A 19,089-nucleotide genomic window follows, 5' to 3' on the forward strand; every position below is an offset into this window, starting at 1 on the left:
TGATGTTTATCTGCTTACCCCCAGGGCATCCAAGATGTAGGTGACTTTATTTCTTCAGTAGAAAACAAACAAAGATTTTTAACTCAAACCATTGCAGTCTGTCAGTTTTATAAACGTACACAAAAACATACACAAAAACACACACAAACAAAACCAAATTAAACTCTGGCTTGTGACGATACATTGATGTGTAAAGACACAAAACGATCAGATAGAGTCCATTTGAGAGATAGGTGGCGGTAATGCTGTCGGCTGTCGAGGACGCGCTCAGGACAGTTCAGACACTGCAGTGCATCAGAGGTAAAAAACTATATAAATACTGTTCAGTTTCTTGCACAGACCGATCGTTTCGTGTCTTTACACATCAATGTATCGTCACGAGCCGCAGGGTTTAATTTGGTTTTGTTTGTGTGTTTTTTTTTTACTCTCAAAGCCGTGATTCCCATTCACTTCCATTATAAGACTGACAGACTGCAACGGTTTGAGTTAAAAATCTTCGTTTGTGTTCTACTGAAGAAACAAAGTTACCAACATCTTGGACGCCCTGGGGGTAAGCAGATAAATATAAAATGTTCATTTTTGGGTGAACTATCCCTTTAACTAGTAGTTAGGAAGTTGGGCTAGGTGTAGTGTGACAATCCCATTCATGTCTTTAGGAACGGGTTAAGCTCTCACCAAGAGGAAGCACTTCAAAATGATACTGCTTGGCAAAACGGAGAACACATAAATATCTGACAAGCTTCTTGAGTAAGCAGAAGAAATGACAGCACATAAAAGCAAAAACATAATTTAGCTATTATTCAATTCTTCTGAAAAGAACATTTATTACTGTACCTTGAAGGCAACTGCTTCGATGTTTTCTGGGGTGATGCATTCATATGTGCAGGCCTGCTTTTCTTTGAAATAAATGATCGGCTCTATCTTCTGTTTCATGAGGAATTCGTCTTTTGTCACAATGTCTGAAAAGAAGATGAATTAATAGTTCTTGTAAGTAGGCATGTCAAGGAAAACATTGCTTGCATCTAGGGAGTGCATTGTAAGGATTTGATACATTGTGGTTCTGATTCAATTACTATTATCAATTCCAGTTTCTTAAAGATTCCATTTATTATTATTTTGTTACTTTTGAAGATTCCCCAATTTATTAAAGCACCATTACAATTAAACTCTGCTAGGGATGTGCAAGTCCTACACACAGTCACATATGAACAGCCAGTCAGTAATTACACTTAAGTGTCACATTCTAATTAAGTACACATTAACTCATACAGACTTGTTTGTGATTCATTTAAATAATATGCTAACAGCATCCTTTCATTCATGAATCTAACTACGGTGCCTAGCTGAACTCTAAAGCTGACTTATTTGACACGACACTGCAGATTCAGCAGCAGTATAGCAAAAAAAAAAAAGAGTATAGATCTGCTTGAACCATTAATGAAACCAAATTTCATCAATTTCACCCTGTTACTTGATTATTTTTTATTATTTAAAGATGGTTAATGATAGACCAATAATTGGTTAAAATGATTTTTAAGCATTATTCATCATTTTTTACTTGATCAGTAGTCAGTTCTTAAATGTTGGGTTTACCAATAAATTATGCCATCTAATGAGTTTTTAAAATAGCATCCAACAATGCCATAACACCACTGCATTCTACAGAAAACTACATTGTTCTCAGGTAACTTTTTGTTTTAATGTGTTTAATGAGATTTTTTAATTATTATTATTATTATTTGATCTCTACCCCCAGCCTTACTGACAACCCACTCAACATTAATAACTGATAATGATTTTCTAACTGCAACAGCTGGATTTATCTGATGTTTCTTACATACATTCAAAACCTTGTGCTAAACATAAACTAAGTGGGTTGTTGCCTGTGACATAAGAGTTGAAGTCATGGAACAAATTAAAATTAAGACTTATATATGTGACCTATAGTTAATAATGGCAGCTACTGTTTTTTTTTCTTCTGTTTACAGAACAATATCTCTATCATCACCACAGTCTGCTGCTATAATTAGGACAACCTTCCTCCACCCACTTTTACCTGGTTTGCATATATTGAACTCCATAGCACCTCCAAGATTAAGGAACTTCTGGACGATGGTCTTGGCTAGGATTTTGGGGGTGAAGAGGACGGGTCTTTTGCGCTGGCATTGCTGTGGGGTCACTAGACTGTATGGGATCAGATTCAAGCTTTTGTTTAAGTCGCTCTCTGGGTCAGATGCGTCTGAAAAACAGAAACAGTTCATGGGTCAGCTTTGAAAGCAGTTCACTGTAATTCAGCATAAACACTAGAAATGGACATGTGCGGCACTGTGAATAAGAAAGCATTGGTTTCTCATTCCTTTTAACCAAGTTAGAAAATAATTGTTTGGGGATTGTGCTCAAAAAGGCTAATTAAACGATTTAGAGCATAACTAAAAAAAAGTTATTTATGATTTTTTTTACATTTACATGAATTTTTCAGTTCTGGACATCAAGCTTTAAAAATTTAAACCCTAACATTTTCAGGTTTCATTTATATGGCAGTACGAAGCCTGGCCACATGGCATTCACTGGAAAGATTCCTTAGAAATAAACAAGTAAAGATGAGGGTGGGCAGTCTTACCCTCAGGCCTTAGTGTTTCAAAACCTGGTCTGGAAACTGATGATGGATTTCCTCCATTGACAATGCGGACACGCTCACTGCTGTTCATCCTCTTGTACTTGTTATCCACCCTACTGACAAACTGACACCAGGGATCTCTTTTAATCTCAGCAAGTCTCAGCTCTTTTCCTACCTGCAGTAAGACCTCAGCACTATGGCAGGGTGAGCAAACTCAAGAGGACCTGTTACCTGTAATAACTGACAGATGAAGACACTGGCTCTGGACAGACGTGGACTAGACTTGGGATCTTGAGATGGTGTGGGCTCCTCAGGTTGTAGAGTGTTCTGTGAGCACAAACAGAAGCGAGATAATTCATTAGAAGAGAAGACATGGAAAGATAATTTATGAAAAATGTGTCATTCCAAAAACCATTGACTATGGCATGACATCATGACTATGATTTATCTGACATATGACCATACACACAACACCTACACTGTATTCAGCAACCCTGATGAACAACAGCATGAACTACTGTAATAGGGAGGTTAGCCAATTATAACAGAGGTAATTTGCATTAATACATCTTAAAGGTGCAGAACAAACAGCTTGTTTAATTCTGAGGGTCAAAGACAGGTTCACACACTAAATTACGACTGTTTTGCTCCAATAGGTGTTGACTGACATTCTAAATGGACTCAGATCCACAGTTGACCAGCACATAAAAGAAGATACTTTTTCATTAGATGGACAAAAACAGTTATGTTCCACAGAAGAAAGTCCAACAGGTTTGGAACGACATGAGGGTGAGTAAATGGTGACAGAATTTTTATTTTTGGCTGAACTATCCCTTTGATGTGACAAAAAGCTACAAAAAGTGTTAAATATATTCACTTTCATTAACATTCAAATTGTGTCTGGTTGGTTCTGACTCATCAACAAATATGAAAGCCAAAAGTGGCCACGTTTTTCCAATAATCCAGAAGGAACTGACCCGCAGTCCTCGCAGAGTGTCGAATTCCTCTCGACCTCCTCGACACATCAGCTTCTGAATCTTCACCAAGAGGAGCTGCTGGGCTCTGGGGAGGAGGTGACAACTAAGTTCACATTACAGCTTCTCGTCACAGTCAACAGATATAAAAATGCACACCCACACACTCACCTACGCACTGACAGACAATCTGCAGCAGGCAACAGACCAATGTTCACACTCGTTTTGAAACCGACACTATAATGGTCACTCGTTTTCCAGTGTCCTCACCTGGAGTAGCTCGGTATGGTGCCTCTCTCCGTGTCCTTGTTGGTGAAAGGGTCCACTCGGGCACACAGCCACTCGCATTTGCCCTGGTGCATGGTGTCCAGAACATGGAGAACCTCGTCACATCGTACGTTCAGTGAGCAGCTGTCCAACTGACTGGAGATGTTCAGATTGAGACGTATGTAGAAAGAGTCTCCGGATACCACTGTGCCATCTTCAGTGTCCTTCAGCAGCCGCCTGTAGCCTGGAAACAAGAAAAGCAGTGTTGTGGATGCAACTTAACACTGAATAAGATGGTGTGTGATAGAAAATGAAGAGCAGCACATTTGATTCAGACAGAGCCATGGGCTAAAAGACCAAAGCCCTGTCTTTTCTTTAGAGTCCTAATTAGGGTTGTGATGGTGAGGAAATTTTCCCACCAGTTAATCGACGTGTGACAACACCTGTAATACCGGTATCACCAGGGGGTGGGTTCATTGGGGTTTTCCCTCTTTTCCTCGCTTTCCTTTACTTTTAAATAGCTTATAAATGCCTGTGTGCATTTTAATTTAACTTTCAAATTAGCTGCAATTTGGTGTCAATTGCTTGAATGGACAACAACAAAACGACAACTCACTTATATTAAACATAGAACTTTTGTTAACAAATCAAATAAAAATACACCATGCTATAGGCCTAATATAAAATAAATAACTTACACAAAGTTTATATATATATATATAATATATATATATAAATAAGAAACATTTATTAGCAAAACGAATAAGAAAGTTTGGAAGCACGACATACACCTTGATGTAAAATAAAATAAATAAATTACACAAAGTTTAAATACAGTAAAAATCAGCAAACACTGTGGAATCAATTACATAAGAAACAAATGTTAAAAAAAACATACAAAATCACCTTAGATAAACGGCAAACGTCAACAGCCTTTTCAAAATCCAAAATATTGCCAAACAGGCACCTTTGCATTTAGTTGCCGCGGTGGTCAAGTGAAGTAACCGGTGTTGCGGCATAACAACGGTAACAATGTCAACACCAACTATCACAGCAAACCTAGTCTGAATACATTATTAGGTTCCTTCCAGGGTGGCATAGGACTTTTTGAAACAGTGGACCTTTTAACCTCCCCTATGCACATTGAACTCTTGAATAAAGCATCTACCTTTTAAGAGAGGTCTGGACTCACCATCATAGTTGGACTTGTAATGGAGATGCACTTGTCCGGTGCATCTCTGCAGGGTCCAGTGAGCTTCCTCTTTGGTGCAGGTGTCCAAAGCCACACTATGAGCTTCTCCACGAACATTGCCTTCCAACTTGGGGATAAATGAAACCGAATGGGAAAAGATTACTACTACTACATCAGTTTTTTGTTTTTTTTGGTTGTGGAACATATGCAGGAGTTCAATCCCACCATTAGAAGATGATGTCCAACTTTAACTCCGGCCTGTTCTGTTTCAGAACCAGACTGGACAGAGGACACGAAGATGCCACTATCATTTCCACCAATCAGAGTGACGTCTGACAGAAGGTTTTCTCCAGAGAGTAAAAGGCTCTGAACTGGCCGCAATGGGTTTTGCGGAGGGCCTGAGGTCAACGAAGGACGAAACGGTCTGGAGAACGAAAAAGGACACATGCACAGATCAAAGAGGAGTGATAATATAGATGTACACAGTGAGGAGAATTGAGACGACGAAGACTGACTTTTTTCTCAAGATCGCCAAAATGGAAAATTGATTCACCGCACTGAGTGCTCAAAGAATGATTGTAAATAACACTATGATATTAAATAAAACAAAAAACAAAATACCTCTCCAAAGAGAATTTCCTGAAGATGTTATTGACTTGCTCCAGATCATACGAGTCCATTGACTCAGACTGGTGGGAAGATGAAGATGAATGGATGGATGAAGGCCCGTAGGAGGAAATGTCTAAGTCATGGTCATCTATAGTAAAGAAAGAGACAATTTTACAAAGACTCAAGTGTATGATTCAGCGGTGAGTGGGCGGAATAAATGATTTATGCATGTTCATACCCATGTCAGCATTGTCTCCACTGTCAGTATCTGCAGTGTCTGAAGGGAGAATACTGAAAGAGAGATACAGCACAGTAAATTTTACTCTACAATGCCAGCAACAATTTACTATGACTTTACTATAGTTACTAACTGGTGTTTTTGTGGAAATGCATTCTAAATAATCCATAAATAAGTAACAATATCCATTTAACTTTTTGTTACAACTACACCAGTTTCAAAATAATGTTAGGCTACTATTTTTAAAAGCAAATACCACAGTTTGTGTTATACAAATCAGACACATTAAACTAACCATGATAATTAGGAACTATCCATGGTTTACCAGTTTTTACACTACAAAAAACTCTTAACAAGTACTGTTGTTTTACACTAAAAATAATATATAAAGCATTAGCTATAAACACATTTTTCATTGAATGTGTACTGAATGTAAGGTAAACTAATATTAATAATATACTTATTTTACATATATTTATTTATGTAGTTTACATTATTATTGTTAGTATTTATTTTATTGATTTATTCCAAGTCAGCATCTAAGACTAATGGCAAGAACTAAATAAATGTATTTAAAATGTTTAGCAATAATACATGTCTCATAAAAATATTTAGTTGGGTTATTATTATAAAAAATAGGAAGTCAGCATGGTCTTACTATAAATACCACTGTTAAACAAAGGTTACCATGGAATAACTATGGTAAACATATCATTAATAATGGAGAGTCTACTCTTTCCCTTTTATCAGTGTCTATGTTACACAGAGCTCTGATTTTAATTACCATTTGTATTGAGAGTTTGAGTTCTCCTTGATTCTCCTGACTATGGAGTTCTGGTCTGGAGGCTCTGGCACGGTGGACAAGATACTGTCATTACGGCACCGCAGCTGAAGAGACACAAGCACATGCACACCATTTGCCTTCAAATTAAAGCAACTTGGAGAGATATACAAATCAGATGATAATGCATTAAAGCCTACATTTTTACAGCAGATCTCTCCGGGAGAAATCCCTGCACTGGCACTGTTAAGACCTGTGTTGTCAGGTTCTAACAGATCTCCATTGGTGAAAGGCATGGCTATATAATGAGAGATGAAAGGAAACCAAGCTCACAGGAAATTCTTTTTGCAAACATTCGGTGAACATTACCACACAATAACTACATTTTAACTGCAAGTTCACACACAGCACCATCAGAGCTCTTTAAATTAAACATTCTACCTTGGAATAGAGGACTTTTGGGTCCAGCAGCTGGAGATTTTGGTCGATTGATCTAATAATTGAGAATGTCAGACATTGAGATGCAGAAATATTCTTGAAAAATAATATACAATGAGAGATTTAAAAAAAAATAGCTTCGAGTTTGTACTCACTCTGCCCTTAAGGTTACTTCTGCGTTGGAGCTTAGGCTCTTGATCATCAACAGTGTCTTCTCCGGAGTCCTCTGAAGGTCCACCTGTATTTCCATTAGGTTGCCCAAAGTGCTGAGCTATAATTAGTGGAGTAATGTCTCGTGGCAGACTCTGAGGGGAAAACATCATGATAAAATAAAATTAAGTACTCAATGGTGACAGCCAATCAGCCAATAACTGATATGGTGATAAATTACATATACATTACCTAGTTTCAAAGGGGAAAAACACTAAACTTTTCAATCACACAGATAATTTCTCACCTGATCCAAACCATTTTCTTTGGCCGTCCGTCTCAGTTTGCACTCCAGGTTGACTATCTTGGCTTCTTTGCGTACGATTTCTATTTGAAGTTCATCGCTCTTCTCTTCCAACTCCCGTATTTGCTTGCGGTACTTGTCTTTGTCAATCAGACATTGAGACACGAGGTGTTGAGCATCATCTCTTGATTTGAAAGCCTGTGGGACCGAGAAAATTATACTATACCGATAGCCCTTTAAAGAAACAGGAAATGAACTAATCCAAAGTCATCAGTAGGAACATTAGTACTCAACCTGGTCCCGCTCACGTTCCACTTCTTCCAGCTGCACCATGACCGTATTCATGCGGTTCTTGTACATTTCGCAGTCCTTCACCAAAGTGGAGCACTTCAATTCAAGGTCCTCCTTCTCTTCCAGGTACTGTGCATTATTAGATTAAACGTTTCTCATTTAAACCCATCAACAGAATAAAGAGCAAAATGGCACCACTCAAAATTGCATCGCATGACCCTGAGAGGAAACCTTACTGTTCACAGATTTAAAAGCAACAGTTTGTAGCAGGGTTTCTTTTCAGCACTTTATTAATACCAACCCCTCAGACCATCATTCCACACTAAACAGTTTCATGCGACTCAAACTTTGCTGACTGCATGTCGAAGAGACAAAGCTTCATCATTTACAGAGAAAAATGCTCTGCTACAGCATAAATTTCCATTTTGTTGTAGCAGAAATTTCCATAGTACACCAACACTTTCAAACAAGGATTACTTTCCATGTCAATAAACAAACAAACACTAACATATATTTGGGAATGTGGGATGTATGGCTTTGACAAGCATTCCACACATATTAAACTTGGTTGTAGTGTTACGAGAGATGCTGGTAAGCTATACAAGACTAACTAAAATGTTCTTTTATTCTTTTGTGGCTGAAGTAGGCCTTCAACACTCTAAAATGCACATTTTTTTGCGAGTAGAACATTTGAAAAGCTCCAAAAGAGGGCTGACTGTGATAAGAAGTCACTGCCGCCACCCCTCCCCCTCCCTTCCTGTCTTACCCCGAATTCTGACACTTTTCACACGTCACTTCAGATGTGCTTCTAATTAGAGCTGCAGCACATTGCAGAAGGGGCCACTTAGAGCAGCCAGTCCTCATCAGCCTCTGTCACTTCTCATTCATGTGTGACAAGAGAAAAAACCTTTGCCTACACTTCATTATTTCTAGCTGTCAACTAAAAACCCTCATGCTGAGACCATATTAAATACACTTAATCCCCCATGAGGCCAATGTAATATCACATTTGGCATGTTTATTATGAGGACATTTGATCAATTTGAGATGTGACCAAAATTGACCAATATGACCTGACGCTTAAGGTCTCTGTCAAAAGTGAGCTGTCTACCTAGACAGCCTTTTCAGGCACTATACAGTCAGTGCACGCATAGCAGTAGTAAGACTGTTTCAAACAGCAGGCAGCAAAGTGATGCTGCCATCTAAGATGACTCATTCTGGCAAAAATGTATTGCATTGCTTGCAGATAAGGTAATTGCTAGTTGCAATGCATCTAGTTTGCATATGAATAAAGCCTACTTATATTATTTCATTAAATACAGACACAAAGTTGCTCCTGTTTTTTTAATGCCATGTCAACACCAAAGGCTATTTTCATAGCAAGAACAGGACTGGATAGTTTAAAACACAAAGAAAAACAATAAAAAAAAAATAAAAAAATGAATTATTAAGAAGAAGAAGAAGAAGAAGATGAAGAAGAAGAAACACTACAGTTCAAAAGTTTGGGTGAGTAAGATTTTTTTTAATGTTCTTGAAAAAATAAGTGTCTTTTGCTCAACAAGTCTGCATGTATATAGCAATATTGTGAATATTATAACAATTTAAAATAACTGGTTTCTATTTGAATATATGTTAAAATGTCATTTATTCCTATGATAAAGCTGAATTTTCATCATCATTACTCCAGTCTTCAGCATCACATAATATTTCAGAAATCATTCTAATATGCTGATTTGCTGCTCAAGAAACATTTCTTATTGTTATCATTGTTGAAAACATTTGTGCTGTTTAATATTTTTGTGGAAACCAAGATTTTCTTTTTCAGGATGTTTGATGACAGTTTATTTATTTATTTATTTTAAGAAAACTGTTTCTTTGAAACAGAAATTCTTTATTTAATTATACTACAAATATCTTTACTGTCACTTTTGATCAGTTTAATACATCCTTGCTGAATATTATATTTAAAATTATATTGAATAAGTATTTAAAAATCTATGTAATGTACTTAAAAAAAAAAAAAAAAGTAAAACAAACAAAAAAGACTTACTGACACCAAACTTTTGAGCAGTCATCTTGATATTTGACAATTTCAAAAAAAATTCTTTGTGAGTCTTTTTTCTTTCTTTTTTTTCAAAGCAACCATTAGTTCCATTAGTAATTAAAAATGGTGTATTTACCCAACATTTGTAGGTACTACTATACACTGTTTGGAAAGGAGCTTGAAGCTGAAATGATTATTCAAGGTATAAGGCTGGTCCTAACCTTGTCCCGGAGATCCTCAGCCTGTCGGACCTCTTCATGCAGGTTATAGAGTCTGTTGACTAGCTCCTGACGATCCTCCAGAGCCTCCTGTCGGTCATGCTCCAGGATATCCAAGATGGCCTTGTCTGAATCAGGTAGAGGCCCGGGCTATGCATAAAAAGAAACAAAACAAGCATACAAAACAACTCTGAAATCTCTGACTTTGAGCAACCTTTCCCAGCTGTTTGCTTTTCACTGTCTTCTATTTACTGTTATGCAAAAAAGCATCTTCACCTGTATGATGGACTGCAACTCCTGGAGTTTGATCTTCAAGACCTCATTCTCTCGCTCCAGCTCAAATATCTGCTCTTTCCGAGGTCGGTTCTCAATGTCATTCTTCAATTTCAGAGATTGCCTCCTCTCCATTTTGCACTCCTCCTCCACCTTGTTCAACTTGTGCTTTAGTTGGTCAATCTAGAGGAAATGGAGAGACAGCAGTCAACATTTGTATCCCACATAGTCAAATAATTCGTGTAAATATGAGTGACCCATCACTTTTAGCAGTAAATATAGGAGATTTTTGAAGACAAAAATTGACTTGAATCGCCCTGCAATGCTTGCAGAAGCCCTCTAACCTCTAGCTGAAGGTCTCGGCTCCTCATCACAGCCATATTCTTCTCCTCGCTGAGCTGGGCATATCGCATAGCCAGCTGATAGTTGTCATCCTTCACCTTCATAAGTTCATCGTTATAGTTATTACGCTCTTCTTTCATCTTATTGTAGCGCTCCTGGAAAGTCTGCAGCTCCTGGTTGGCCAGTCGAAGCTTCTTGTGCTCATCTTCTAGCGTGCGGCATTTGGTCATGATGTCCACCCGCTGCACATCTTTAGCCCTGGACTGCTGCTGAAGCTTTATGACTTCGTTCATTAAAAACTGGATTAGCCCTTCCTGGCCCTCCTCCACTAAAGGAAAAGGACAAAATACAGTCAATTGAACACTACTGCACAAAAAAGTACCATAACAATTTTCTTGTTATTCTTGCAGTGTCATGCAAATATCATGATATATATGTATAGTAATCATTTATCACCATCTGATACCATTAGTGTACCATAGTAGCACCACAGTAATTGTTCATAAGGCTACTGCACAAATCTGAAAGGGGATTTATGGCAGATGCTCATCTCAGAGGGGAAGCAGGTGGAAGGCAACAAACATTTTTAAGGCATGGTTGTAGGTCATTTATATGGGCAGCATTTCATTTAAAAGTGGCTCACCGACTGTTGTGGAACATCTGCGTGTAGCATTTAATTAAAAAGTGTCTCACCGACTATAGTGGAACATCTGCGTGTAGGCTCCTTCCCCGTGACGAGTTTGTAGAGGTCCGGGTAGTACAACTCTAGACTCTCTAGAAAAACCACATAGCCTCGCTCTCCCTTCGTGTGCAGGATATCCAACAACCGACCTGAAACAAAAAACCACTGCAGCATTACTCTTGTTGAACTGAAAAAAAGTTATTTCTACCTGATGTGACCTTTAAAGATGACTTTAAATAGTACATGTTAATGTGATCAGGATGAATCATCATCAGAAAGTGTTTTTTTTTTATACTAAATTTAGTCATTATTTTGTCATGTCATATATATATAATTTTTGGTCAATTTTTCACTCTGGGCTAAAATGCCATCTAATTTTACATCTTTAATTTATACTGTGTGTATATACAATATATATATATATATAATTTGTTGTCTTGAATCACTATCAGGATCACTGACAGTGTTGACAGAATTGACAGTCATGTGTGTGTATGTGAGAGCCAGTCCCAAAAGGAAAATCATTACGGAGCTGTGAAAATCCCAGCTGTGGTAAACAAGCATTTTGATGTGCTGCTTTGTGACAAACAAACAGTGCAGACTTCAGCAAGCTGCTCGGACGAAATCCCTGTCATCCGTTTTGCCTGTGGCCATTCAGAAGTTGAAAAATGATACGAAGGTTCAGGAAGGAGTCGTTAGGAAAGAAAAACTACAGCGGCAGCTCACAGGATTAAAAGCGTCCATTCATCATCACATTACACCACTGGAAAAACACAGTGAAAGATGGGGTGACCGAGTAACTGATTGATGATGTGATTTGCATGTAAATGTTTTCAGCATTGAATTTGCATTTCCATATTCCACGGTGTTTAGTATTTTCTGTCACCAGCATCTAGGAATGTTGATGTCCCTGCGATATGATTGGAGAGCAAAACCAACCTTGGGCAGATCCGTATCACATCATCAACAATTCTACAGTATATGCTTAAGCAGACACGAAAACATTGAATAATACCTGCACGGTTGACTTTGGACTCCAGCAGGCGAGAGTTGAGCACCTCGTCTTCGTCGATGCCTCCCCGTAGTCTAGCAAGTTCATTGAGCCTCCGTTCTCCATTCCTGCAGAGGCCTCTATGAGACAAGAACGGGAGAGAATGTAGTTTTAGACCCTATTTCAACACTCCTTTCACACCCATAGCATTGACAGCACATCAGATAAAAACAAACTTGTCATTGCATGCACAAAGATAAAAGTATCCATTCAGCCATAAATGGATCGACATGGTCGTATTTACTTCCTTCGTGCAGTTTTATGGTCTAAAGTGAGCGATTTTTTTGGCTTCTGTTTACAAATAAAATATAGCACTGAACACTAAAAATAAAATAGAATTAGGACTGCACAATTAATAAAACCAAGTTTTGGGATGATAAAAAATTAAACAAAATGGTGATGAAATGGTGTCTCAGAGTGACTCGGTCACTTATAACATGCATTTGGGAATGCAACAATGCAACCAAACTTGGCATGAGAAACGCTTCTAAACCAACTGCTGTCAATAAAAGAGAAGCTTTAGGGGCTCATTGTGGCAAAATTAAAGTCTGATGGTTTAACATTTAAAAATGAAGAAATTAAGACAAACATAATTATCACCATTGTAATAATAATATAATTATATTGCAAAATAAAATTATTATATTATTTTTATTAAACACTTGATTTGTTTTACTGTGAAATATTAGAAAAAAGTGATATTTTGGTTAATATTTTGATGTATTTATTATTATTAGTATTGAGATTATTGAGTCACATTGACTTATAATCACAAAATGTTGTACCATACAAACAAGCACAGTTCTAATTTTATTATGTTTTATGTTCTAATTTCTAATTTTATTTGAAAAATCTAATTTTTTCCCAAATCATGCAGCCCTAAATATAATAAATTGTTTCAAAACAATCTTCCATTTCTGCTGACGTCACTGACCATGCCGGCTATAGTCAGGTTAGATACAGAATTTTACACTTATGAAAATGGGGCTGTGAGTGATAGACTTATACAATGTAAAGCACACATCATTTTTAACTCACAAGTTCAAAATTTCAAAATTGTTTTATGGCATTTTTGTCCACTGAAAAAGTTTGAACATCCCTCCATTAACATCCCTCACCACACTACATTTCAGTTGCAAAAAGGGTTTCTTGTTGACTTGTTTGCTCAAATGTTGATTATAGTTTATTTAAATGCAGATTCATACAATACACAAAAACATGTTATTAAACGGTCACTGACACTTGCAAATGTATAATTTTTTTAAGTTACAATGATGTTTCCACAATTGTGGAATTACTTTCACACAACTACCTTTAATACCCATTTATTGCCTTTAAAAATCTTCACAAATGTCAACAATAAAACACAATTCATGCAAGAGTGACCTGCAGCTGTGGCTGCTCTGTGTCACCATAATAACACATTTGTGTCCTGCGGACGAGCATCATGATTCTGTGTGCAATCACAAACTGTCATGTTTCAGAGAGGTAAAATAAACCATATCTTTTTTTTTTAAACCTTGTGGACAGCACATGACTGAAGCGAAAGCACAGAGGACAGCTTGTCTCCACTAGTGCTGAACTGAGCTGATAGTCTTCTGAATATCTGATGGCTGCAGCACATACGCATTAACTGTATACCTGGATCACAGATTGCGGCACAGTGATTAATGATCAAATGTTATGAATACCGAGAGCAGGGCTGAAGATGGTCTATAAAATGCTCATATAGGCTATATATAAGACAGTTTGAAATCACAAAAATCCTGAAATCAAAGGAACACTTAACCGTATTAAATAAAATGTGCAAGCACTTATGAACGGTCGCTGCTAATTTCATACTAGATTGATATATTCATGGGTTTATTAATGTAATAGCTTTGAGAACATTTCTCTGTATGTATCTTAAAGGGATAGTTCACAAATTTCATGGACAAATGTCTGTGGTTTTTTTTTCTTCCCACCATACAATGGAGGCCAATGGTCACCAAAACGGTTTGGTGATATTTATTTAGAATATCTTCTTTTTTTGTTCCACAGAAGAAAGTCATTCAGGTTTGGAATGACATTAGGGTGCGTACATTTTGACTAAATTTTCATTTTGGTGTGAACTACGTAGACCAACACTTGCAAAAAGAAAACACACACACACACGCACAGAGGAAACAACAGAGGAACGTAACCTGTGTCAACAGCTCTTGGACAGATTGACACTCGATTGCAAAATGAAGAGCAATGTAGAAACCGCCTAACAACCACCCAAATACAGTAGCAAATAAAGAAATTCACCTATTTCAATGATGTTGAAAGTTTGGAGCTCAAAGCTGACTGGCCCATTGAAAACTGAAACTTTTAAGATTTTTACAAGTGTACACAAGTCCCGATTCATTAGATTAGACTGATGGCGAAAAAGCATTCCTCACTCAAGTCACCATATCACAGCTCCATTCTTTGGAAGAAACTAAATCACAATGAAACTGATAAATGATGAGACTCTCTGGGGAGAACACTCTGATGTCTCACCTACTTTGAAGAGACAAAACAATGTGTTTTTGTGTCTTTTTCTGACCTTTGAGCCAATTTACTCCTGACAAAAAAATTTTCCAGCATGTTCAAGACCTCTCATATTTTCCCTGATTTTCTGTGAGACATAAATGTAAATGAATGTGCAGCAACCTATGGTAACACTTTATTTTGATAGTCCACTTTAGACATTCAACTACGTACTTATAAATAACTTTGCAACTACATGTCAACTAGCAGTCATTAAAGTATTAGTAGACTGTCTGCTTAATATCTACTAACACTTTATTTTGATGGTTGCTCAACAGACATTCTACCGATTATAAGTAACTTAGCAAGTACGGCAACTTATTCTACTAACCCTAACCTACCTAACAGTCTACAAATGCTCTGATGAGAGTTAGTTGACATGCAGTTGCAAAGTTACTTACAGTTAGTAGAATGTCTAAAGTGGACTATCAAAATAAAGTGTAACCCAGCCTATTAACAAAAGGCTCTGCATGACAAATTTTTGTGGCGAACACACGTTGAATGTGCAGTCGGCCCCCTTCGGCTGCAATAATACCAGCATTGTTCACCAGCGCTCCATAGTTCTTTGCAAATTAAATCAAACCGTTACTACTGATATGCCCACACACGTTTTTGCATATTTCTGTGTATCTATCATCCCAAGCTCCATTTCTATATCTGCCCTTTCGCTTTTGCCCCCCAGGCTCTAGAACAGCTATGTATGCGAATGCAAACGCGATCATAATGGCCTCACATCCCCATCTTTACCAGACAGCAGACTTTTGATCAGACCTCAGTAGGTTTCTGCTTAAACGAAAGGAAGAACTGCAGTCTTTAGCCAGCATTTGCCATTTTTAAGTGCAGTATGCAGTCAGTCTGATGTGGGAGGGATGAAGACATGTCGGATGTGCAAGTCATACATCTAATATTAGCCATCAGCATCCATTGTAGTTAAAAAAAAAACAAAGACAGCTTCTCATTTTTGGAAATCAGAGAAACGTATGGGAGCGAGTGTGGGAGTAAAGTTTTGAAAGCAAATGAGGGCGAGAGCACTCACCCACGATGAAAACGCCCCCCTTTATGTGATCAAAATCGCTCTTGTTTGGGAAACTATGGGTTTTTCCCTTCACATTTTAGCACAATGATTAACAGCGATTTACTGTATCACTTGGTGTTCGTGACTCAGCCGAGTCAAAAATTAAGCATCACATACAGTGGTTCACCATGACAGACACACAAACACGCAGTCCACCCCAACCCAGTCTTATACCTTGACCAGATTTCCTCTTGACTTATTTTGGAGTTGGTGAGTAAGAGAGCGCTCTTCACTTCCCCTTTTCATTAGCAGGTGTTTAACTCGGCCTCATAAAAAAATGAGAAATGTTGGGAACACATTTACAGTTGCACAGCAGAAGTGATACTCATTTTGAACTTGAAGTATATTTAAATTCAGATTATCAGATCAACTTCCACTTACCAGAGTAAGTCAATATACATATAGTGCATCTACATCGGTGTCTAGGTGCCTACAGACTTTCTCATACAACATCTGAAAGTCACTGTTAGTCTGGAAAGAGAGATGGACAACTAAATTATTTATTTATTTTCATGGTATTTCATGCATTTTATTCAGTACCGCCGCTACCTATATGCAGAGTAAAAATGTATTATATAAAAACAATATAAAAAGGCAATAATGATTGGTTAATTAATAATAATCATATGGTTTCATTGACTAACACTGTTAAAATACATAATGTAATACAAAATAAACAATTTGCAGCACTATTACAAATGCCTGCAAAGGGCACCAAAGGCCTGATAATTGCTGTTGTTACACTTACAGTACGATCAAATCCTTGTTTAATATTGACCAAACATTTAATTCAAATATCCACTTAATTTTAAATTTTTGGCCACCTTTTTGCGATAGAAATGCTACAGCTTCTTTAATTTCTTCAACAAAAACATGTGGACATCACAACCCTTACCAAAATTAACCATGGTTTTATTGTAGTAAAACTGCTTAATTTTATTTTGTGTGATTTCTGAATGCTTGAGACTATAAAATCAATCAGACAACGGTATTAATAACATCATAGCCATAGGTAACTGTCTAGAGCTACAATTGTAATTTATAAATAATACAATTTAATTACAATTTATTTATTTACTTTTATATTTTATTAAAGTTCTATTCTGACCCCTTATAGTACGTGTTTTTTTTTTTTTTTTATAGAAGGAGGGGGCACAATAATACTATTCTGCTTAGGGCACCCATTTGGCCAGCAGCAGCCCTGATTTTATTTATATTCTTTTCTTTTCTTTTTTTTTGCCTAAAGTCAACTTATTCACTATGAATTTTCCAAAATGGGAGAAGTGAGTGAAACTGCATGAATTTGGATACAATTCTTAAATATATAATGCACTTTGTATTATGTTACATTTGCGTCATGTCTCGAACAATTAAAAACTACCAGGAATCTGATCTGACCACTGAGACTGAGACACATTGAATAAAATTCTGATCTGAAGCGGATTTCAAACCACATTTGGTTTTGGTTAGATTTTTTTAATACTCACCTAAGCTGCATTTATTTGATCAAAACTTAAAACAACTGTTTTCAATTTGAATGCATTTTTAAAATGTAATTGACTCCTGTGATGAAAAAGCTGAATTTTCAGCATCATTACTCCAGTCTTCAGTGTCACATGATCAGAAATCATTCTAATATGCTGATTTGCTGCTCAAGAAACATTTTTTATTATTAATAATGTTGAAAACAGCTGTGCTGATTAATATTTTTGTAGAAACTGTGATACATTTTTTCAGGATCTTTAAAGAATAGTAAGTTAAAAACACTATTTTAGAAATAATTTTGTTAGAAATCTTATAGTAATCTACAGTAACATTTTAAATATCTTTACTGTAACTTCTGATTAATTTAATGCATCCTTGCTTTAATAAACATATAAGTTTCTTTCAAAAGAAAAAATATAGTAAATAGGATTGAGTCAGAAAAAAAAGGCGTATTTTTGCTGCCTGGTCGAAGAAAGTCTAGGACCTACAATTTTGTGCATGTTTAACAGAAGAATATTTACATTTTTTCAAGTTCACTGAGCATCCAAGAAGAGTGAAATTTTATGTTACATCTACAGGTTGTTTAGCTCTGCACCACGCTGCTGTCTATCCCTGTGGGACCCTGCTTGATTGATTTTCACACATGTTGAAGAGCAGCGCAAAAGCGAGCTAGCGGAAGCCCTTACCACGTGCTCCTGTGGCTCCATCCGATTTTAGAAAAAACCACAAACCAAAAGCGCCTCATCAGCCAATGGGCTGCAGCCCTGCTCCTCCAAGCTACCAGTTCAGGGGAACTGCACCAGGCTGTTTTGTGTGAAAGTGAAACTCTGATGTGTGGCCTTGCTTACAATGACTGAAATTTTATCTAAACATTAGGGTCAAGGGTATTCTGACCTACCTAAGACTGTGCTGATGAGAAAACTAAATATAGCACTTTAGTCAGATAAAAAATAAAAATATACGTCATGTCTTATCGCATAAACATAAGTGCTACTTCCTTAAAGGAACAGTTCACCTAAAATGAAAATCATTTAAAACACCCTCATGTGGTTCCAAACCTGCATGACTTTCTTTCTGTTGGAACACCAAAGAGAGAAGGGACGGGTACTGTGAAGCTCCAAAAATGACTAAACAAACAATGCACCATAAAAGTGGTCTATGGAACTCATGGGCAATATTCCAAGCCTTCTGAAAGCATGAAATAGCTTTCTATGCGAAACAGGCCTAAATTTCATTCAGAAAATCTTCCTCTCTGCTGAAGCTCTTAAATCTCACTCAGTTCAAATGCAATGTCAGGATTGCATACCAAGTTTGACATCATTGGCGTGACATTAGTGCTGGGTGGTATGACCAAAAATTTATATCACGGTATTTTTCAAAATTATACCGGTTTCATGGTATATGACGGTATTTTTTTTTTTTCATGCATGACCGGGTGTTAACCATATTTTCTACTGATTGAGAGAGGAAATACTGCAGTATATTGACTTAGAATGCCCTATTCT

At 37.0% G+C, this 19,089-nt stretch overlaps 1 protein-coding gene across 1 annotated transcript in view; it reads right to left on the reverse strand.

The window, feature by feature from the left end:
* The window catches only part of LOC107674584 (caspase recruitment domain-containing protein 11-like), a 17,419-nt gene extending 4,716 nt beyond the window's left edge, over positions 1-12,703 (reverse strand). The window contains exons 1-22 of the mRNA XM_016468595.1: positions 12,648-12,703; positions 12,436-12,551; positions 11,432-11,569; positions 10,741-11,066; positions 10,400-10,579; positions 10,127-10,273; positions 7,865-7,990; positions 7,574-7,768; positions 7,272-7,421; positions 7,120-7,171; positions 6,879-6,976; positions 6,682-6,785; positions 5,898-5,950; positions 5,672-5,807; positions 5,276-5,474; positions 5,051-5,177; positions 3,862-4,102; positions 3,595-3,679; positions 2,849-2,944; positions 2,621-2,741; positions 2,057-2,239; positions 835-959 (exon numbers count right to left, since the gene is read on the reverse strand). Of these exons, the coding sequence (XP_016324081.1) occupies positions 835-959; positions 2,057-2,239; positions 2,621-2,741; positions 2,849-2,944; positions 3,595-3,679; positions 3,862-4,102; positions 5,051-5,177; positions 5,276-5,474; positions 5,672-5,807; positions 5,898-5,950; positions 6,682-6,785; positions 6,879-6,976; positions 7,120-7,171; positions 7,272-7,421; positions 7,574-7,768; positions 7,865-7,990; positions 10,127-10,273; positions 10,400-10,579; positions 10,741-11,066; positions 11,432-11,569; positions 12,436-12,551; positions 12,648-12,703 (3,054 nt within the window). The remainder of the gene's footprint in view (positions 1-834; positions 960-2,056; positions 2,240-2,620; positions 2,742-2,848; positions 2,945-3,594; positions 3,680-3,861; positions 4,103-5,050; positions 5,178-5,275; positions 5,475-5,671; positions 5,808-5,897; positions 5,951-6,681; positions 6,786-6,878; positions 6,977-7,119; positions 7,172-7,271; positions 7,422-7,573; positions 7,769-7,864; positions 7,991-10,126; positions 10,274-10,399; positions 10,580-10,740; positions 11,067-11,431; positions 11,570-12,435; positions 12,552-12,647) is intronic.
* Positions 12,704-19,089: the final 6,386 nt, after the last annotated feature.

The sequence above is a fragment of the Sinocyclocheilus anshuiensis genome, unplaced genomic scaffold, assembly GCF_001515605.1.
Source record: "Sinocyclocheilus anshuiensis isolate Anshui unplaced genomic scaffold, SAMN03320099.WGS_v1.1 scaffold152, whole genome shotgun sequence".
Lineage (NCBI taxonomy): Eukaryota > Metazoa > Chordata > Actinopteri > Cypriniformes > Cyprinidae > Sinocyclocheilus > Sinocyclocheilus anshuiensis.